The 21,308-nt window shown below is 46.1% G+C and overlaps 4 protein-coding genes across 5 annotated transcripts; all 4 read right to left on the bottom strand.

Moving 5' to 3' along the window:
* Positions 1 to 207: 207 nt before the first annotated feature.
* On the bottom strand, positions 208 to 5,886 carry LOC135631382 (microtubule-associated protein 70-1-like). Its single transcript, XM_065139006.1, has 11 exons — positions 5,334 to 5,886; positions 5,130 to 5,215; positions 4,257 to 4,322; positions 4,000 to 4,170; positions 3,216 to 3,386; positions 2,951 to 3,106; positions 2,676 to 2,822; positions 2,425 to 2,496; positions 1,802 to 2,323; positions 1,533 to 1,720; positions 208 to 697 (listed from the first exon to the last, which is right to left on the bottom strand). The coding sequence occupies exons 1-11, from the start codon at positions 5,581 to 5,583 to the stop codon at positions 661 to 663; spliced, it is 1,866 nt and encodes a 621-aa protein (XP_064995078.1). The 5' UTR covers positions 5,584 to 5,886; the 3' UTR covers positions 208 to 660.
* A 1,236-nt stretch (positions 5,887 to 7,122) lies between these two features.
* On the bottom strand, positions 7,123 to 9,762 carry LOC103976757 (probable inactive receptor kinase RLK902). Its single transcript, XM_009392079.3, has 2 exons — positions 8,183 to 9,762; positions 7,123 to 7,962 (listed from the first exon to the last, which is right to left on the bottom strand). Exons 1-2 carry the CDS (start codon positions 9,528 to 9,530, stop codon positions 7,307 to 7,309), a joined length of 2,004 nt encoding a protein of 667 aa, XP_009390354.2. The 5' UTR covers positions 9,531 to 9,762; the 3' UTR covers positions 7,123 to 7,306.
* A 3,501-nt stretch (positions 9,763 to 13,263) lies between these two features.
* Positions 13,264 to 17,717, bottom strand: LOC103976758 (glucan endo-1,3-beta-glucosidase 3). The gene is made up of 4 exons (XM_009392080.3): positions 17,517 to 17,717; positions 15,334 to 16,590; positions 14,876 to 14,903; positions 13,264 to 13,699 (listed from the first exon to the last, which is right to left on the bottom strand). Exons 1-4 carry the CDS (start codon positions 17,581 to 17,583, stop codon positions 13,540 to 13,542), a joined length of 1,512 nt encoding a protein of 503 aa, XP_009390355.3. The 5' UTR covers positions 17,584 to 17,717; the 3' UTR covers positions 13,264 to 13,539.
* Positions 17,718 to 18,412: 695 nt separating this feature from the next.
* On the bottom strand, positions 18,413 to 20,307 carry LOC103976760 (uncharacterized protein At1g66480). Of its 2 annotated transcripts, none has more exons than XM_065137982.1 (2): positions 19,041 to 20,302; positions 18,413 to 18,681 (listed from the first exon to the last, which is right to left on the bottom strand). In XM_065137982.1, the coding sequence occupies exons 1-2, from the start codon at positions 19,557 to 19,559 to the stop codon at positions 18,613 to 18,615; spliced, it is 588 nt and encodes a 195-aa protein (XP_064994054.1). In that variant the 5' UTR covers positions 19,560 to 20,302; the 3' UTR covers positions 18,413 to 18,612. The 2 variants fall into 2 exon arrangements, with proteins under 2 accessions (XP_064994054.1, XP_064994053.1); XM_065137981.1 differs by lacking the exon at positions 18,413 to 18,681 and having other exon boundaries at positions 18,700 to 19,913; positions 19,995 to 20,307.
* Between the last annotated feature and the right edge of the window lie 1,001 nt (positions 20,308 to 21,308).

Here is a 21,308-nt window from a genome sequence, read left to right as displayed (position 1 = left end):
ACAATCGCTTTAGAGGAATGTATACACATAATTAAAGGAATCAACTTAAGTCGATGCCATTGCAATTGGGCCCTCTGGTGGTTCCCAAATTTAGGACCATAACTTCTGTACATTCTCTCACCAACTCACATTTCCCACAAGTTTTAATAACACAAATGGAGAACCAACCAAATGCACATGATCCAGTTTTAGGGAGAGCAGAGGAAATCAAGATCAACCAATTAGGGGGTGTATAACACACACAAATCTAGGAACAATCAATTAGAGTGTGTAGCACGCAAGCAAACGCAAATATGGAATTACAATATTTCCCACATCCTTGAAAAGAAGCTGAGAAAGAAAAAGGAAAACCAAAACACTACTGGCGTGACTTTGTAGAATGCTGAAGAACAAGGATACACCAGGCTATACAAAACAAATAAGACATTGTCTTACCAAAATAAGAGGTCATGAAGTTAGCAAACCCATGCATCACTTGCTGTAGCCAAACTATATAGAGTCGAAGTCTGGCAGCGAACAGGATCTCATTTTCCAAATGAGCTCCCTGGCAGAGTGTTGCAGGGTGTCTGGTGCTGGTTTAAGTCTAAAGATCAACTCGACCGAGGGATGAAGAACGATGCAGAGGATCTCGTTGATATCTTCAACCCTTGTATTTCTTCGTTATTGATTGCGCATCGACCCACTTCGAGGCAGAGTCCTAAATACGGAAGCAAAGACACAACGTTATGTAATTAGAAAGCAATTTTACAGTTTCTATACATGAAACCTCATCATTTTGATTCATTATAATGAAGCTGGTACATTAATGTTAGGTTTGAGTGCTAATATTTTTTCTACAACATAAAACATGTCCGTGGATATTATAGTCTGTGAATTTATTTGGACCTTTCGTGAATGAACTTTCTATGGTATTATGCCGTTGTTGGATGCCATACTAGTACATTAAGAAATGCCAATGGACACAAAGCCGCAACAGGTTTGAAGAATCAGTAAATGACAAAGCAAACAAATTAAGTACAATTAAATAAATCTATTTTCCTTTACAAGTTCGGCGCAAGGGAGAAGGTTATCAAAAGATAATGCAGATGTATCAAATTAACACCTATAATATGTCAGTGAGAAACAAGGCCAGAACTGACTAGTTAATGGACCAAGAATTTCAATAAATATTACAGAATTAATACCCTACATTCTAAAGAGAATTCAATCTCAAGCCTGATTTGTCTATAATCAATTGATTTTATATGCCAGCCAATTTTGATTTATCATTGATCTCCAAGGTTCAACAAAAGCTGGAGTCCCATCTAAAGGGTATATCACAATCATATTCTACAAAATCTAGTCAATGTTTTCAATATAAATAGAATTCAGCTAATATAAATGTTATATTTTATGAAATATCAATTTCAAATTATGCAGCAGAAACAACAATTAGATATAGACCAAAATCATCAAGAGGAACTGATATGCAGTAAAAAGAATCTTAGCCAAGTGATCACAAATGACAAATACCACAGACAGAGTTGTCATACCTTCCTGGTAGCAATTGAGAAGTACTCGTCGGGCCCTTGGAACCACCAAGCCTCTTGGACTTGTTATCTTGTTCTTTCTCCACTCGAATAGCAGCCACCTCTTTCTCCATTGCAGCTACTTCCCTTCTCATCTTTTTTGCCTCCACTTCCATCGCTTTAGTCAATGTATCAACTTTCTTGGCCAGCATCTAATTAAGAATATCACAGAAAAAGTTAGGCCTTGGAAAATGGCAGCAGGACTTATACAAAGACGCAACAAAGACATTTACCTCAATTGCGTCATCCTTGTCTTTTAAGCTTTGGTCCTTCTCATGACATGCTTTTCTCAATGAAATAACCTCCTTCTGCAACATGTCATACAATAACCCAGATACACAATCATCCGCGTCGACATTAGGGAACTCAGTGGTTTTGTCATCTGGATTTTCTTTCCAACTGTTTTGCAAGACATTATCTCTAGTTGCGTCTGAAGACTTGTTCAGCAATAAGCCTGCTCCATTCAAAAGGGCTTTGCTACGGTCCAATGACCTAGTGCCACCATCAAACGACTTAGATGCCCCTTTGGCATGTTTCAGAACTGTGCTACTAGATATAGAAGATCTCATCTGAAATGATGGTCTCCTTGACAGGAAGCCATTAGCACTCTTTGGAATATTATCAGCTCCACCAAGGGACTGGCGACGTGAAGGACCATTGCTTACATTCTTTCCCTCCACATTGATACGGTTAGTACCACTTGCCGACATTCTCAATCCATCTTCTAAAACCTTGAGCCGTAAATGAAACTTCTCCTGAAAAGTCAAAAAACTTGTCACTTGTCAATATATATCTTGATCTACGTCACAACAAATGGAACATAAATATGTTAAAATTTGAAGGTGAAGTATTCTACTTTTAATTGAGCTTCAGATCTTGCAGTACGCTCTGAAATGGCAAGTTTATCTCGAAGTTGCTGCATCTCACCCTGCAAACAAAAGTCAAATGATGACAATGTTTACCACAACAAGAAAAAGTATTGGGTGTTTAACCTATCCAATGAAATTCTAGAAAAAAAAAAAAGAAGATACATAATCTGGGGAAAACAAATATTCCAGGATATATCAACTCCATCTTGAAGTAAATTAGCGAACAATTAATGCTAACCTGCATGAATCTTCGTTCCTCAAGCCACTGTTTAACAGGCATTACTTTGTCATTAGCATCCTTCCATTCATTTGCCACTACCACTGCAACCCTATTAGCTGTAACCTTTGCCCGAGAAAGTTCACGGTCAAGGGTTTTCATCTCTTCCTGAGAAAATAAACAACAAACATGATAATGAGAAAAATGCACATCTATGCTCTAATGACTTAAGTAGTTCAAATACAAGAAAAGAAGGAAATTTCTCTAATAGATCATAATAAAGCCGAACATATTACACTCATCTCCTGAACTTTCCGCTGGTAATCCCTAACGGCATTTGCAGCTGCACCACCTGCAAGAACAGCCTCTTCTAGTTCTCGCACAGTCTGGCTAAGTTTTTCAACCTCAGCAACCTTTTGTCGGTGCATTTTATCCAAGATCTTGTTCTCCTCCTAAAAGCAAACAATGGATAGAGTGAACAACTTTTAAAAGCACTACAGCCTACAAACTTTGTCCAAAGTCAACAACTGAAAATTAAATAAGCATTTACATCCTGAATACCTGACAGATCTCAATCTGTTTCATTAACTCCTGGTTCTTATTTTGTAGATCGTCCACCAAAGAAGCCTTTGCTAGAGCAATCTGTACAGTTCGTTCTGCATCCAGAAGTGCTGCTTCCTTTGATTTAGTAAGACGATCTAATGCCCTGTTGTCATCCTGTAGCTTTGCAATCTGTACAAGAGAAGTAGCATGTGGGTATTCTGCAATACTAGGAGAGCTATCTTCAGCAGTTTCCAATTTTACTAGCTCACTTTTTTTCTGCTAATTCATAAATAAGCCCAAGGTGTTATGCCCAAAAAAAATGTTCAGGTGCCTTGCAACCAATTGAACAGTTAACTCTTATCTCCTAAGAGCACAACACAACTGACATACAAATATCACAATGACCAGAATAACTAATATTCAGAAAGACGTTAAAGCCAAGTTCACAAAGCAATAGAAATCCTACCAGTGTGAGGTTGTGATCTTTCACAAATTTGTTTCACTGTGAATAATAGCCGTTGGGGAATAGATTGTGAAAAGTAAAGAGTGCACCCAACAACAGGATGTGTTCAAATATAAATATTTAAGATGCTAAAGAATTTAAATCATCAGACAGATTGTTTAAAAAAAAAAAAAAATACTCGAGTAGTTATTGCAAGAAAACTAAGTTGTTTATTAATTCAATAGAAAATGATGGTGGTTGCTGGCCACAGGTAAAGAACATCTATATTTGGGTGCAATACTTTGTCAAAGGAAAATGGAAGAATGATAAGACTATGCAGGAGCAAGATTCCAAAACAACCTCTTGACGCGCTAGCTTCAACTCTGCCTCGAGGGGTGCAAGAATGGCTTCAATTGGAGGCATGTCATCATCCTTTTGAGCTGCATGAACTCTTCTAAGTGTTGCCTCAGCTGCAAACTGGGCAGCCAAGGCTGCTTTCTTTTCATCATTTATCTTCTTAATTTCAAGATTCTGCAAAGTCACTATCTCATAAACCACAGACTCATAACAGAATCATAATAGGAAAAACAACAGTAAGAAGGAATTTTTTGTTGTACCCTGTTCTCCAGGAGCGATTCGGTAAGCTTGAGCTTCTCATCCAGCTTTGTTAATTCTTCCGTCAGCTGATATAGGTGAGAGAACAAATAGAATGCAGCGCATTGATATCACGGATTAGCTTAGTCTTTTCTTAGATCGGAATACAAAAATTAAAGAAACAAATATCAAAGAGTATTCAACAAATAAAAAGAAAAGATAAATAATGCATTAACATTTTGGCATCAAAATGCACTTCAAAATTAATTGAAGGCATGGATAACATTGTAATCCTCATTAGTTGGCTAAAGAAATTAATATGGCCTGTCTCCAAGTAGATGGCATCCGATGAATCCACGACTCAAAGTTACAAGACCCATTTGTATTTCCTTCACTGAACCCAAAAAAGCATAACCCAATTTTAGATGGAATCTTAGAGCACCTTCACGTGGAAATGTTTCGAGTAAAGCCAGAAAAGATTCAATCTTTAGCACATTCTCCATCCCAGAAACCATAGCAAATAAGTTGAACTACTGGGAGCACAGCATGTTACTTTATCATATACAAAAGGAAACTCACATGTCGACTGTGCTAATAACTAATATAAGCTCAATTTAACGACAACAAATGGAAACAATGAGAAATTTCAATAAAACAACCATCGCATGGCAGTAACAGGTTCTTTAAAAAAAGTACCAGTTCCTTGCTTCCCAAAAGAAAATAACGAGAAAGGAAAATAAGCTTTCAACCATATATCCGAAGGCAGCATCAGAAAATAAGACAAAGAAGAGGCAGAAAAAAAATGGCAACATGCAGGAATAGAGATCAAGGAAAATAAACCAGGAGAACATGGGAAGCAACAAAAGAACGAGCAACAAGAAGTAAAATCGAGTCACCTCTTCGACTGCCCTCTCTCTTGCACGTTCGGACAACCTAAGAGCCTTGATCTCCGCATGTGCCTCCGACAATTCCCGATCTTTGTCTGCATACCCCCCCCCCCCCCCCCCAAAGATTTAAACTTCAGTGCACAAAGCTACATTTCCCCACCACATCAATCATTTACATAAACATAGAAAAATAAGGAAAACCCACATTCCCACCTCTAACTTCATTCTCGAGCCTGTTGAGCTCCACCTTCACCGGATCCGATCCATGGAGCAGATTAATGAACTCCTCCACATCCAAGCTGGGCTTCATCGAGGCCCTCCGCCTCAGAGTCAGCCCCGCCTTCGGCTCACCCCTGGACGAGACAGACGCCGTGAGAACCGCCGGCTGCGTTGTCGGCGTCGCATTCCCCCCGTCGGCCTCGCCTAGGAACCCCTCCCCGCAGTCGTCGAACAGATCTGACATCCCGGATCTGACGCGCTCTCACATCGAGAAAGAACCCAATAACAAAAGAAGAGGGGAAAGAGGGGGAAAGGAAATCGAAATGCGAATCTCAGCACCGGATCGGAGGATTAGGGTTTCCTCCTCCTCGATCGCCACTGAGATCTCCTTCCGAGGGCTTCGATCGATCGATCGATCAGCTCCCGAAGGAACCCTAACTCCGTTATCCTCCTCCGATCGCCCTCGTCGCGGGTGATGTGGCGTGGGGGGAGCATTAAGTGAACTACAGTGAAGCGAGAGCGAGGAGGATCGGATCTCCTTTTATACTACCCTTCCTCAATTACCGGCAGCAGGCAAAACAGAGAACTCAAAGCAGCCGCATAAGCTCTATCGGTGCCCAAAAAATCGAACCCGAATCTTGATGCTGATCCAAGGGAGGAAATGAGCTCGCAGTGCGGATTCGACTTCTGAGCGCGCGGTGCGGGCACCGCAGCAGGAGGAAGGAGATCCTGCACGCTCCGGAGGGGTAAGACACGCATCCCGGTCATGCAATCTCAACTCCGCCGTTAGGCTGTCCGGCACACGACAGCAGACACGGATCCGACGTGTCGTTGTCCGGAGAGCCGAATCGCGCGAGCGGGAACAAAATCGAACCGGGAGTCTGGTCCGGTCCAAGGAAAACCGAACCGGATCCAATGCGAACTCGGCCTCAAAGTGCGAGCCGTCCGCGAGAGGAAAAGCCGTACGCTTTCGACGGAGCTCAAAGTAGAAAGCACACGACGGGCACGAGAAAAGCCACCGTGACCTGCGGATCGAGGAGACGAGGCGGATCTCTGCTTCGCTCGACGATGGCGCCCCGCATCGCACGGCACGAGCTACTGCTCATCATTTCCACTAGCTCTTTTCGGCTGACACGGGGTGGGGCATCTCTCAGACGAAGCAGATGGAATCAGCCAAGGAGGAGGAGGAAGCTCCAAAAGCCAACGATGGCAGATGGAAGTGAAGAACTCCAGCAGCGTTCTTTCGCATGGCCATTGACCGGGGAAGAAGGTGTTGCTGGAAAGAGTGTTGGATGGATGCTGGGATCAGGTTTTTGTCTTTATCAGCATGCATCGCCAACATCATGCACCTAATTAACTTTCATGTGAGATCTAAAAGAATCAACATCTACCCTTTTTCATTGAAACAATCTAAAAGAATCATGGAGAATCTTAAACTCAACAGTGCGTGCTCACACGAAAGATTCTCAAGTACAGATTGCAGAAAATATTCTTCCTTGGAGAAGTTAATATGTACTTAGTAGTAGTATATGGGACCTCAAAGTCAAAGTTCAAAGTTCATCAAACCATTTGAGGCTCCCAAATTCCAACCCCTACACATTAGAAGAGTGTTTGTTGTTCACCAAATAAAGCAAAAGGAGAGGCACTCCCAAAGTCCTTCCTAATCGATGTATATACAGCCTAAACTCGAAGACCTCATCTATGAGAGGCCTCCGCGACGAAGGAAACAAAGACAGATTACACATCCCTACTCGCCACCAAACCAAGATATGACGAGCAAGGGGTGAAGAAACCACAGATTAATACATACATACATACATAATCTAATGATAAGAAGGTATTCATCCTGGAATGCAGATAAAGAGAGAAGAGCAAGCAAGTTTTGCTCAATCATAAAAAAAGAAAAATGAAGAAAAAATGAAGCAAGAACCAGAATCATAAATCAGAACACAGCCAGGTGATCGATCTTAAGACTCGGCAATGGAGTCCGTCCTCCTCGATGAACTGTCATCACCATCTTCTAATCCATCGGCATTGTCCTGCTGCTCTCGGTGGACTGCTCTTCGACTTCGGATCTCCTCGATGCGGACGACAACCTCTGGCATCGAAGGCCGCATGTCCGGGGACTGAGCTGCACAGTTTATGGCGAGCTGCAGAAGCTGCACCATCTCCTCCTCCACGTTTTGGTACCTCAGCAGCTCCGGATCAAACACCTCGGCTGCCCACTCATCGCGGACGATCGATTGGACCCACCCTGGCAGATCGACGCCTTCTTCGTTGAGGAGGGCTTGCGTCGGGGCCTTCCCCGTTAGCAGCTCCAGTAGAAGCACACCGAAGCTGTAGACATCAGCCTTCTGGGAGACCCTGCAAGGGTCGGTGACCTCGGGAGCACGGTACCCGGAGACGCGGGTTGGAGAGGAAATGGGACCTGCAAGAAGGGCGAGGCCATGGTCGGAAAGGCGGCCTTCGTATGACTTGGTGAGGAGGACATTGGAGGATTTGATGTTGCCGTGCGAGGCCCAAGGTCCGGCGGAGTGAATGTATTCGATGCCACGAGCTGCCGCAAGCACGATGCCAATTCTCGTCTCCAAGTTGAGAGGAGTTCTGCCGGAACCCCTGTTGCCTGCAGAATGAATTCCACCAAACATCAGTCGAAGCAGGCAGGCTGATGTAGCCGAAAAATCTTCCATGAACTCGAGCCAATCGAAATGCACACGAATGAAGAACACTGTTGACGATCTCCCACAGGTTTGCAGATATCTAATTTGATTAAAAGGAGGAGAAAAGATGTAGAAATGCTCAAAGAGGAAGAGAAAGGAAGGGGAGGAAGCAAAATGGGTTACCATGCAAGAGAGCGGAGAGGCTTCCCAGGGGCATGTAATCATACACCAGAAGCTTCTCATCCTTGCTGTACAGGTACGCCCTCAGCGGCACCAGGTTCGGGTGGTCCATGGCGCCGATGACCTCCACCTTCTCCCGGAACTCCCTCTCCGTCAAGGCCACGTCTCTCAGCCTCTTCACCGCCAGCGTCGTTCCCATCTCCAGCACCGCCTTGTACGCCGTCCCGAACGTCCCCTTCCCCAGCACCTCCGCCGACGCCCTCAGCAGGTCCTCCAGATCGAACAGCGCCGCCCGGCCACCGAAGAACACCAGCTTCTCCGCCCCGGCCGCTGCTACCGGAGTCGCCGACTCTACATTCCCGCCCGCTGCTCCTCCTAAACCCTTGTCCCGCTCTGACGCCGCCGAAGCCTCTGACTGCTTCCCTCTCGCCTCCACCGCCTCCAGCGAACTCGTCTTGCTCTTGCCGCTCCTCCGGCAGAGGAGTATCAACAAGATGAGCCAGATCAGGAGGAAGACGGCGGAACCGATGACGATCCCGGCGATGGCCCCGCCGGAGAGCTTCTTCTCGTCATTCCCGGCCCCGCCGCCAGCATTTCCTCCCACCGGCACCTGGGCCACGGGGCCCTGGCCGCTCGGGCTATTGGCCGCCGGAGATGGCGCTATCTCGCCGGGGCACGGCCCGAGAGGCCCCCCGCAGAGCCCCGTGGCCAAGAAAGCGGTCGCCGGAAACCCGCGGAGCGAGGAGGGGATCGACCCGTTGAGCTGGTTGAACGATGCGTTGAATTGGGCGAGGTTGGACAGGTCGAACCGGGGGATCTCCCCGGCAAGCCGGTTGGTCTCGAGGTAGAGGGTGCGGAGCCGGGTGAGGTTGTTGAGCTCCGGCGGGATGCCATCGGAGAACTGGTTCCCGGCGAGGTTGAGGCGGACGAGGTTCTTGAGGGAGCCAAGGGCTGGCGGGATCTCGCCGGAGAAGCGGTTCTGCTGGAGGTAGAGGTTGCGGAGCTCGGAGAGTGCGGGAAGGTCCGGCGGCAAGGCGCCGGAGAGGGCGTTGTAGCGGAGGCTGAGAACGCGGAGTTCGGAGAGGTTGCCGACGGTGCCAGCGGGGATCGAGCCGATGAGACCGACGGCGGGGAGGCGGAGGGCGGTCACGCGGCTGGACCCGCACGCGACGCCCTGCCACGTGCATGGCGAGTCGGAGGCGTTCCACGGCAGCACGAAGCGGCCCACGGCGGCGCGGAGGGCAAGCAGTGCGGCGCCGTCCGCAGCCAGATCCGGTGCTCCGCCGGGGATCGAGGACATCAGAACTAACGACACCAGAAACACACCGAAGAAGAAGGGTGGTGAAGCCATGAGGGCGGTGACGGGACTCGCAGTGTCTCCCGTTATATGCCGCGCACGGTTCGCTCCACCCTCTCCCGCGGTGCTATAAAACCCTAATCTTAAGCCACTTGAAATGGTAGGAATTCCCACCACCCACTTTGATTTCGTTGCCTTGACAGTGAGAAAGACAACGACGAAGAAGGATTGGAGCAAAATTACACGCTTAAGCTTCAATTAGGAGAGAGCCTAATTCTTAACGCCTAAATTTCATGCAAGTAGACAGAGGAGAAGGGAAACGTACAGTCTACCACTGCGGCAACTGTTTCTTCCTTCACTTTTGTAGTCAGTACGTATACTACTACTCTTTTCCTGCATGTTTACCTTTTTTGTTTCAAATGCATGTATCTACGTGGGACTTCTTTAATTGTGTTTTGGATTAGTCTTTGTATTAGTTGAAGCGGATTAAAAGGTTAGTGGAAAGTCGAACAGACTTTAAGAAACGGCAGCTCAACAGATGGGCCCCGCTGCCGCGGCAAGTAACAGCCGCGAGTTGACGGCGTTCGGAGGCGGATGTCAGGTCTGGAAGAATCTCGGCCCTCCGATAGCCTAGACGACGAAAGAGGACCGTCGGATCGATCCATCGGATTAAGATCCGAGCATCTTCCCTTATTGCCGTTGTTTCTCGTGCAGCGGACCCCGCCGCTGCACAAGACCGTACTACGGTTCGTGGCGAAGCGGGATCCACCAGCATCTCGACAGCTGTCAGGGGCTCGTTGGACGGCCGTGATCAATAATCACGGGTAGTCCTAGCGAGAATACATTTGTCTGATTCATTCTGCCTTTGCCAAATTCAGAAATATATCGATATTCAATTTTGTAAATACTAATAAAGCATAAATAATATATATATATATATATATGGCTCCAAATATTAAGATCCTTTGGATATATCTATCTGTACATTGATATCCATCCTATGCAAACACATACAAATAATCGAAACAAGAAACATCAAACCATCAAGGTTTTAGCTAAAGTGTTCTTGTACATCCAAATAAATCTCGAATCTTAAATGATCAGGAATACAGAGATGAAAACTCAACAATGGATCCATCAGGCTACCAAGCTACATGTTTGGCAGTCACAAATTAGCATCTGGATGTTGGATAACTTGAGTTTGAAATGTCAAGATCAACCATGGAACACTCGAATCAATAAATAGAACCATGTGTTCTTACCAAAGTATTTTGAGAACATTCCAAAATAATGTAATTTGGAAATCTAAGTTGCTGTCACAGAATGCAGTTACTGAAAGAACTATTTAATAGATATCCTACTTCAATGTACTGATGTTGCCAAATTACAAGAGAATGTAATGTGAAATTTAAGCAACCAAAAGTGCATCTAACTTAAGAAAGTTTATGACTACTACTCTCTCTCTCTCTCTCTAACCTAATCTTATTTAAGGAGAATAATTAAGATTTGGACCATTAATTGATGGACCACACAGATGCATATGCAGATTGGTTCCCCTGATGGAAGGTTGCATTTCCATAGCTTGCAGGTCAAGTAGTCTCCATGTTCAGCAGAGCATAAATTTCTCCAAGTCGAAATTTTGATTGCAATTAATAAAGTGCCATTTCTCCCACTGTCAACTGAAACATGGGAGTACAGTACAATAATTGCGTAATAAAGGAGTTAATGCTTGCAATGAATTATAAATGTAAAATGACAAGCAAAGAGAAATATTTCTGGAGGAAATTATTTTTAAAGATGACTACAAATGACCATATCATTTACTGATGAGATTGGTAGGATCTTGCATGTTCCTTTCATATTTCAGCTTGCATGGTGAGGCAAAAAGATCATTTGGTAAAAGGAATTGGCTTTACAAAGAAAGAGTGTTCCTTCAAGTATGCCTTATCACATGCAAGACCAACAAAGCCAACACAATCAAACACCAGTCAGCTTTAAGAAAGGCAAGAAGCTGAGAGCATTTTGGAGAAAGTAACAATCCTGATTCAGTATGAGTTGCATAACTCATATTTACCTCGTTACAAGTTCTACAATGTTCAAACAACCTAAAATAACCCCTGGAAGACTTGATTGGAGCATGACTGTTTCGTGAACCTACCACTTTTGACTTCGGGATTTTTGATATTGTTTTGCTTTGTAAAATGAAAAAACTTCAAATTTATCCTATCTGCTTTTCCATGATATGAGAAATGAAACATTATATGATATCCTTTTTGTACGACATTCCTATCTTCCCATCTCATATCCTCTTATTCTATGATGGGGCATAAAACTCATTAACTATTGTCTCTTCTTTTTCCTTAGATAGCATTTTTTTCTATTTAATTTGTATACATTTTTTTCTATCTTATATTATCTTTTATACATTGAGCTTTTCGTCATCTTCATAAATCGGGCTCGTTAGAGTATAACACCCTAATTGTATTTTGGGACGGGATTCCGATCTTACTAGCACAAAGGTTCAAAATTCACCTTAGGACAACGATATGTGCCATCGGATTTTTTATTTTTAATTAATCTATGTTTAATAATTGATAAGATAATTTCTTATTTTAATTAATCTTCATTTAATAATTGATAAGATGATTTAATCTATTTCTATTATAATCTCTTATCATTGCTCTAAACAGGTTACTTGAGGATGTAAGAAGACATCATCAGAATTCATACCAATAAACAACAAAAAGGAAGGGGATATGCTGGCAAAAGGGTCTTTTAAGGGTCAAAAGAATTAAAGAGGAGGAGACTAAATTATAATCACAAGTAACAATTGGAAGTTAATGGTGAACTCATACTTTCTACTCTAACAAATCAACCCATCACAATCCTAAGACGATGCAGTAGACACTATTCCATCGCCAAATCGATCAGAGCGCGCAAAGATTAATCGACTTTCCTGCAATACCACAGCGCGATGGCGTAGCACCAATCGACACTATCTACTATTTGCTGGCTTGTGAGATGCTGAAGGATGTAAAAAGACATCACTAGAATTCATACCGATAAACAACACAAAGGAAGAAGATACGCTGGCAAAAGGGTCTTTAAAGGTCAAGAGAATTAAAGAGGATGAAGTTATTGAATCAACTCATCGCGATCCTAAGACCCTATCCATCACCAAATCGATCAGAGCGAGCAAGGGATGAGCGACTTGCCTGCAACACCACAGCGCGATGGCGTAGCACCAGATCTGGTGGTTCACTATCACCGCCTAGCAACCGGCGGCACTGCGGCCCGCACCCACCGAGGGGTCTGCGAATGGTGTCGGCCTCGAGGTTGAGCGGCGAGGCGGCAGCCCCATGAGGACGCCGAGGTGATCATACATCGGGCGTCGAAGGGCTGGGAGCGAGGAATGGTTGTCGATCGAGAGACGGCCGTTGGAGTCGCGATCGAGGTCAGAAAGAGAGGGTATGAAGACGCTTTGAAGCCGGTAGAGAAGCGTTTGGGTATTCGTTTGCGGGACGGAACTCGAACGCGCCAAAAGACACAACGCAAAGCGCTCAGTTGAAAGTGACAAAAAATTACTCCTTCCTCGCTGCGTCGACTCTCCCCGCAAACATACCTCTCACACAGCTTGCTGTGGGACCCCCAAAACAGAACTAAATCAAAGCCTTTTACCTGCTTCAAGTAATCTTCCTATGATAAGACAAATATAAAGAAAAGGAAGATATGTAATACACAAATCCTATTAATACATACTACGATTAATTTGATCTGCACAACCACAAAGCGAGAATAATTGAAGGACTATTGGCAGAAGATCATCTTCAAAAGGACAAACACCAAATGGGATTTGTACAGAGGATTTGCATTCAGCACAAAGAGGAAAATTTTAAAGACAAAAGAGATAGACAACCTGACTTCGGACGATGAGGACGAGACAAGATTGGATGTGCCTCGCCACAAATTAACCCAACTCACATCCATCCAGAATTGATCGAGTTAAGTTCCACAGGAGCTTTCGAAAAGCTTCTTGCTGATCAAAAATTGAGGAGATTATAAGCTACAAGACAATTAAGCTCAACAGGAGAAGTCTGATGATCTGAAGACCTCCTTTGTTGTGATGGAAACTGTGAGCAGCACTAGCACTGGACTCGGCTGATGTCGAGTTGGAGGAGGGAGCCAACGATGTGCCATTCAGAACTGTACCGTTCTTCCCACCACTGCATCGAGGAAGAAGATTACATAAACAAAGATTAAGTTAATCGTAGTATCTGAAGCAGAGTTTGAGCTACAACCAGCAACTTAAGTAACATTCAACATGCTTTCAAAACTTGAAAATGATCTGTCTGTTAAGGAACATATAGATCATTTGAAGGAAACAGTACTATGGAATCCTTTTAAGGAACATTACTGCCATACATAACACTCCCTTTGGATTTGCAAGAATTTTTAGATTCCTCAATGTCCTTGGTGAACAAGGAATCACATTCTTGGAAAGGAAGAGAACCTCTAAATTATCAGATTTGACTATTTTATAAATATACATATTTGAATGCTTTATTAGGGAAAGGGAAGGCTTCAAAACTAAATGAAAAATTTTCGAGATCCGACAATAAAAAAAAATATAAAAATGTCGACACAAGACTTACATAGTTCGACAATCCTTACGATTAATTACAAGTACCAAACACCCTTTGGTTTATCCTGACTCAAATAAATCTTCTTATATATCCTCTCACATATTCTTCGTCGAAACCTAAAAATAAACATGATACTTATAAAATAACCAAAGCCTAATTTTTTTATTGTTTTTTCTGGAGTCTTTCATTCTAGAATTCTTTGCCAACGCTCCCACCATATATTTGTTGTTTCTTAAAGGCTCAAAAGTCAAAAGATGTATTATGGCATGCATAGTTTAAGTATGCCAATTATCTTGATTACGGCTTCTGATTCTTGTAGTGGTTGCCGTTGTATGCCAAGTATCTTGAATAAACTGTGAAATCACATCACAAATTGATTTGATGGATCTAATTGACAACAACAACTAGGATACATCTTATTGCATGAAAACAGCAAAAGTGTCCTTGCCAAAACAACTTCGTTAACGACAAATTCAATAATTTAATGTGCGATGCAGTTAAATGACTCCTCCTTGGACTATTAGAGGTATAATCTCAGACTTCATTAACTATTATCTGCAGATATTTATGAATTATTTTTTCTCGATCAGTTGACTAGAAAATGTGATTTATGTAACTAAGGTATGTGACGGCAAAGACCCATCTCAACCATCGACCGTAATTATCATATCAACTACTTGAAAAATCTCTAATGCAAAAGGAATTACGAAATGAAATCCTAAACACAGAGGCAAACTCAAAAAGAAGATCACATACCTCCCAGAGAATAAGCAAGATTCATGACCTGCACAAAAAAAGAAGAAAAAAAACCACAAGAGAGATTATTCCGTGTAACCGGAACTAAGAGTCATAAATATCAAGACCAGATTGAGCTTTCACAAGTTTGTTTGCGAGGACAAAAACATAAAGGCATAATAACTCTTTTAGAAATGGTAGCATGCTAACATTTATTTTCTAACCACATACCCAAAGTACATGACAGTCTAACATGATGTACGACGATCACTAGTTAATATTATAGCCTCATGATTTACCTAAAGGAGCATTCTATCTTGCAGGATTTTGAGATGTCCAAAGGATGAGAATTCTATTTTTCTATAGTTTCACTCATTATATATTAGAATTTAAATGTCATCCATCAAACTGCAGCTCATTCAGGAAAGCCAGTCTCAATTCGTTAGGAAGTGCATCAAATGATAGTAATTGCAGCTTACTTGGATCTGTAGTCGTAATAGCTGCAACCCCACTAAAGTAGCAAGTCCCAGAAGCCATTCCCATCCCGTGGTAGTACTCGTTGAATGCGTACGAGGCATGCGACTCGACCGTATCAGGATCATAGCATGGCTTCCCCTGCATCAGAGCAGAGCAATCCACCTTCCCCGGCCCGCACGCCCAATCAAGTCCAGCCTGCAGCATCTTGGTGTCTGCCCCCTCCCTTGCGACGCAAAATGTCTGGTTCGTGGTGTCGTTCGCCAGCAGCGTCCCGGACCCTGTCAGGTGCAGCGTGTACGCTGGCACGCCATTGACGTCGAACAACCCCCAGAATTTCTCCGACGTCGCCCCCGGACGGAGGTCCTCGTCGTAGAGTTCGTAGATGTAGGTGGGCACCGGAACCCCCGGGTGCTTGGGCGTGCCGGTGTTGTTGAGCACGTGGCGGATGAGGTTGCTGTTGTAGGTGGCCGCGTTGTCGGCGGTGGCATCCGGCTCCGTCGTCGGGTCGCCCTTGTGCGGCCACCCTGACTCCAGCACGACGACCGGGACATTGGTGACGTTGAGGTAGGCCATGGCGAAGTAGGCGGCGTCGACGACCGCATCGAACACGTTGGTGTAGTGTAGGAGGGTGTTGGCGTCGACCGCCTCCTTGTTCGGGGGGAGCGGGCGGAAGAGGGCGTAGTCCAAGGGGATGATGCCGTTGGACTGCAAGTAGTCGTAGTACGGGTACACGTTGAGCATGAGGTAGGAGCCGGAGGACTGGAGGAACTTGAGCATGGGGACGATGACCGGCTCGAAGGTGCGGTTGAAGAAGGCCTGCGAGGGCGGGAAGGAGTCGAGGATGACGGAGGAGGCGTGCGGGGTGGAGACCTTGATGAGGCCATCAAGGTTGGCGGCGACGAGGGCGGAGTGGATGTAGCGGAGGGCAGGGACGAGTAGGGTGGCAGCATTAGGGAGGGCGGTGAGGACCTCCGACCCTACGGCGATGGCGGTGATGTTGACGGCGGGAACGTGCGCGACGACGTTGCGGGCCACCCAGTTGGCGGCGGTGGCGTTGGACTGGCCGACGGCGAGCAGCTGCTCGTTGGGGACGGAGACGGTGACGCGGATCCCGGTGTTCGCGAGCGCCGCGAGCATGGCCGGGTCGGCGTCGTAGAGCCGGACGTGGTCGATCTTCTGCGTCTTCAGCAGCGCCGCCACCTGCGTCGGCGACGGCATGTCCGACAGCGCCGTGCCGACATTCACACCGATGTACGGCCCTGCCGTTAGAAGCGCAAGTTAGCGAGATCCGCACCAAACGCTAAAGTGCGCAAATACGGAATAAAGATTTAAAATATAGAGTTACTATCGGTGGTGTCAGCTTAACGTGGTCCGACGAAACACAAGCGGCAAAGACAGCTGTGAAGCAACGTGAGCGGGTGAGGTACGGGGTCCAGGACGAAGAAGAACCCAGAAAACCAAAGAAAATATCTCAGCCGTCGGCTGAGTACCGATAAAATTCGTGCCGCAAGGATCTGACGGTGGATACAGTATCCGCACATGAGTCGGCCCCCACCGTCGATTCGTCCATAAAAATAAATAACAGAACAAATATGCGGCGCATATAAAAGAAATACAACAATAATGGCATCACAACGACCGTAGCTCAGTAGTTTAATCAGGAATTGAAGATTTAGATCACAACCGTCAATTTAAACTCTAGTGGTCGGACAGGGCGGGATCCGACGGTACTCCGTAACGAATACTTTCGCATATCTTCCGAGCGAAAAAGCACTCTGCGTAGGTGAGCGCGAACGGAGAGGACAGCGCACAGCGAGGAACCTCAATAATGTCCTGTGGGTCCCGCACCGTGTGTCCAATCCGGCGTGGGGCACCGCGTGCTGTGGCAGTTGGAAAGCTTAACTCGTGTACATCTAAAGCAAGCTAAGCTTGTTGGAACTCGCACGTACGATCGCAATAGGTTTCCCAATTTGAGGAAAAGAAAAAGGATTATTTCAAAAATTAAATATAGATAGCTTAAAAAAGAAAAACCCCAATAAAACATAAATATAACTATTAACTATCCGCCGTAGTCGGTGATCGGAGAGCGTCGAAGCAACAAAAATCACCGGATGACGAACTCGTTGAGCCAAAAGCGACGGAGCGAAAGAGAAGCCATCGACATTGATACTAGAATGGATCTCACCTTCGTCGGCGGAGACCACCGAGACGGCCAGGAGGAGGAGGAGGAGGAGGAGGAGCGGCAGCGTCATCGGTTTCCCCTTCTTTCCCCTAATCGCAGGCAGCCGATGAATCTCTAGGGAGGAGCAACGGCAAACCCTTGTTTTCACTCACCGAGGAACGCCGAGCTGAGGGAGCAGAGGATGTCGATGTGTGGGGGGCGATGTGTGGGGTGGGGGGAGAGAACATAGGAAAGGTGATGCTTTTTATACAAGTGGGGAGGAGAGGACTGGGAGTAGGGAGGTTTGTCATCGCTCTCTACTCGATCATGCGCCGTTGGCAGGGGATCTGACGCTGGATAACGATTCGGGCGATGTTTTGGAATCGTTGGGGCCCGTTTCGTGCATCAGAGTGGGGTGAGGTAGCATCAACGGTCATGTTTCGGCGATGGGTCGGTGGGGGCCGCGGGTGGCGGTTCTCGTCTTTGGCTCTTGTGGTTTAATTTGAAGGCGCAGGATTTGGGTTCGTGCCGTTTTGGTATCTGTTCCGGGACAGAGTGGGGTGTGTCGGAGGACACGAGCCCATCAGTGGAACGATGCCGGCACGAATCACGAGGCCTCGGTCTTCGTGACCTCAGTCCTGCCCCCTAGCCCTCTGCAAAGAAAATTAATGCCCATTCGCATCATTCGGCCCGGTCAGCCACTCCCTCGCCGTTTTACCCGATGACGTGGTGCTCGCGTGAAACACGGGTCCCACGGGGGATAAGCCACGTGAGGAACACGAAAACGGATGTTTCCTGTCGCGACTCAAGCAGTGTCGGCACACGGCAACATCGGCAGCCGAAACTTAAGTCGTGGTTTTTCGATCGCGACTTTAAGCTTAGGTTAAGTTAAACCCACCTCTTACAAATTTGAAATAAAATTATGAAAATATATAAATACGCATATATATATATATATATATATATATATCTTTACAAAAGTTTGCATATGATATGCACGAAATAATATGTCTGTGCAAAAGGGCTGGTCAAGAACAGTAGGAAATGTCACAGGTAACATTATATGTTTGTCACACCATTATGTACACAACATTAACCTAACACTCTGCTGCTTGTCCTCTTACATCCTGTCCTCCGAACCCTGTCGCCTTCTTGTCTCATCCACCACAGGCATGAATCTGGTTCGTCTCTGCACCAACATCAACCGGGGATGACAATCTTAAAGCGATTATAAGATTTGGACATCAAAAGCGTAGGAACAACATACGTCGAAGGGCATTTTGGTTGGGAAGAACCCCATCCATCCTTATCCACCCCATCAATTGACGGGTCGTTAATTACTATGTTACCAAAATGTCAATTCCCTCATTGTCTGTGTATTTATGTTGCAGATATTGTATTTCTCTTTACGACTAATTAATTTAATATCTAATAAAGCAATATTAGTTATAAGGAAAAGGTTAGGAGTCAAATAGAGACTGAGAGTAATCGTGAGATCATGGTGAGTTGACGCGGGAAAGGGATCACGTGCGAGTCACGGGAACTCACCTCCTTCCTTGCGGGCGGTGACTTCTCCGCCAAATAAAGCTCCACGATCCGCTCCGCCGCCTCCGTTCCGTCGGCGCTCTCCTGGAGCAGCTTCGCCACGCGAGCCGCGGGCAGCCGCACCCGGACTCGCACCGCCCCTCCGCCCTCCGCCGTCTCCACGGCGAGCGAAGCGGAGCGCCGCGGCCGAGAGAGCCGCAGGTTCTCCAGCCGGTCGGTGGCGCTGCCACGCGCGGCGGCCACGACGGAGGAGGCTCTTCGCAGCCCGCGGCGGTCCAGCGGTCGGGGGAGCTCCGCCAGAAAGTAGAGCTTCCCCGGTTCGAGGGGTTGGGTGGAGTCGAGCGGCGTGGCGCGGACGCCGAGCCGCTTGACCTCGTCGGCCTCCAGGACGGAGTGGCCCGGGTGGTCCCGGAGCACGTCGCCGGCTGCGGCCGGGGGCTTAAGCCGGATGACGGCGCCGTCCAACGTCATCACCTTGGCTGTCTTCTTCTTCTTCTCCTTGGCGCACACTGCGTTGCCCATGCCTTGCTCCTCTCTTCTACTCCCCAAGACCTTCACTTGCTGGTGGATAGAAGGAAGGGGGTTTTTGCACCAGGATGGCTTCTAGAAATGGGTTTTGGATCGAAGCTTTGACGTCGGGAATGATGATAGATCAAATTCCAATTAAATGATTCATCTCTATCCTGTTGCATGCGTTCTGATGGCCTCTTTCACGGTGGCAGCGGGAGCCAATGTTGACACAGCACTCCAAAACCCAACCCAACACGCCTGATGGCTGATACCATCCTCACATACTGTCTCTTTCTGCGTGCGGTCATCAAAGGGAAGGATGGCCGGGAATGGTTACGTTGGATTAACCTTTGAGGAGTTACGACACTGCACGTAAGGTTAAGAGTGGCTGAAGCAATCAGCAAAGGTGGCAGTAGTATATGAGAAGAAGAATGGGGAGACAGCAACCCTTGCAGAAAACTCTATCGCAGTCTCTGATCCTGGAGACTTTCTTTTCTCATGGACATTCCATCGAACAACAGTTGGGCCGTGTCGTTCTCCAGAAGATGCCGCCCCAAACTTGGGTTCACACATGTACATGTGACTTCTTCATCTTTATCCTCCATCGGAGAGGGAAGGAAGCAGACTGCCATGGCGACAAGTCGGCGAACGAGAGCGGTGTGATTGCCGTCTGGGTTCTCTGACACCGTGTTGCGCTCGTGAGATCGGAAGGAACATCCGTGTCGGTCTTCTTCGGTCGAAGGAGGAACATTAAATGCTGTTCAATAGTTTTCTTATGAGAGAAGCAGATCATTCTACATGCCCGCTTCAAGATTCGTGCAACAATTTATGAATCGGCATATCGATTGGTTTTACCCAAAAAGGAAAAGGGGGGAATTCGTAGTGCATTGACTGGAGGCTCAATCTGATTTAGATTAACAAAGATGGAGATGTAATACTACGTAATATATTATATATTAACAAATAAATAATCAAGGCATATGTCAAACTTATATGTTGACCGAGATGAAACAATTGTAGCAAAAATAGTTGAAAAAAGAAAAAGTGTGTATGGCATATAAAAAAAAATCAATTGAATTACATGTTTTCTCTCCACTTTGGATATATTATAATTAAATATGAATATATAAAACAGATATCTTTTGAAGCATATCTAATCACGTGCAAACTAAAATGCTGGAGGCTGAGCAGCTTGCGACACAAGATACGAGTTGCGTGCGCGCGTTCGCACGCAAGTCCACGGGGCCCCCGTTTACCGTCTTCTCCTCGGTGGACTCCACCTGTGCGAGCGTCGACGGACCGGTCAAACTTTAATGGGAGATGGCCGAAGAGAACGTCAGGTTTGGCGATCCGACGCGCCCACGCATTAGTTCGCAGGCGGAGGAGGAGGATGATGATGAAGACGAGGGAGGGGAGGAGAACGGCTTTACAGCTGCCCAGCGGCCAATCACATCAACACGGATGCGAGCAATAAATGGAGGCTTCCGGCATCTGCCATGGCCGATGGACTAAGCAACGTCTCTGTTTCACGAGAGCGACGGCGGTGTAGTACTCTCATATTCTTCCTCCAACCGTCCCAACCGCCAACTCCCCCATGGACCGACGCAGACACCGTCGCCATTGTATTAATGGTGCGACGTAGAGCGAGGAGAGGGTAGGGGGAGACTAGCTGGGCCGAGACAGCGTCAGACGCCGTGGCCGGGTTGTTGAGAAGCTCGTCCGGCACCTCTCATCATTTACTCCACCCCATCTAACCTCATT

This window comes from Musa acuminata, chromosome BXJ3-2 (genome assembly GCF_036884655.1).
Source record: "Musa acuminata AAA Group cultivar baxijiao chromosome BXJ3-2, Cavendish_Baxijiao_AAA, whole genome shotgun sequence".
NCBI classification, from domain to species: domain Eukaryota; kingdom Viridiplantae; phylum Streptophyta; class Magnoliopsida; order Zingiberales; family Musaceae; genus Musa; species Musa acuminata.
The sequence above is the reverse complement of the archived record's forward strand: the minus strand, read 5'-3'. Positions and strand labels throughout refer to the sequence as shown.

What these genes read in the sequence shown, in the direction of transcription:
- LOC135631382 (XM_065139006.1), bottom strand. Translation starts at nt 5,583, where the DNA reads ATGTCAGATCTGTTCGACGACTGCGGGGAGGGGTTCCTAGGCGAGGCC. An exon ending in GAGAGAGGGCAGTCGAAGAG is followed by an intron (nt 4,323 to 5,129) that starts GTGACTCGATTT and finishes CACCTATATCAG; the next exon opens with CTGACGGAAGAATTAACAAA. An exon ending in TCTCAATTGCTACCAGGAAG is followed by an intron (nt 698 to 1,532) that starts GTATGACAACTC and finishes TTCCGTATTTAG; the next exon opens with GACTCTGCCTCGAAGTGGGT.
- LOC103976758 (XM_009392080.3), bottom strand. Translation starts at nt 17,583, where the DNA reads ATGACGCTGCCGCTCCTCCTCCTCCTCCTCCTCCTCCTGGCCGTCTCG. An exon ending in GGTGGTCTCCGCCGACGAAG is followed by an intron (nt 16,591 to 17,516) that starts GTGAGATCCATT and finishes TTCTAACGGCAG; the next exon opens with GGCCGTACATCGGTGTGAAT. An exon ending in TCTTGCTTATTCTCTGGGAG is followed by an intron (nt 13,700 to 14,875) that starts GTATGTGATCTT and finishes TCCTCGATGCAG; the next exon opens with TGGTGGGAAGAACGGTACAG.
- LOC103976760 (XM_065137981.1), bottom strand. Translation starts at nt 19,559, where the DNA reads ATGGGCAACGCAGTGTGCGCCAAGGAGAAGAAGAAGAAGACAGCCAAG.
- LOC103976757 (XM_009392079.3), bottom strand. Translation starts at nt 9,530, where the DNA reads ATGGCTTCACCACCCTTCTTCTTCGGTGTGTTTCTGGTGTCGTTAGTT. An exon ending in CCTCTCCGCTCTCTTGCATG is followed by an intron (nt 7,963 to 8,182) that starts GTAACCCATTTT and finishes TTCATTCTGCAG; the next exon opens with GCAACAGGGGTTCCGGCAGA.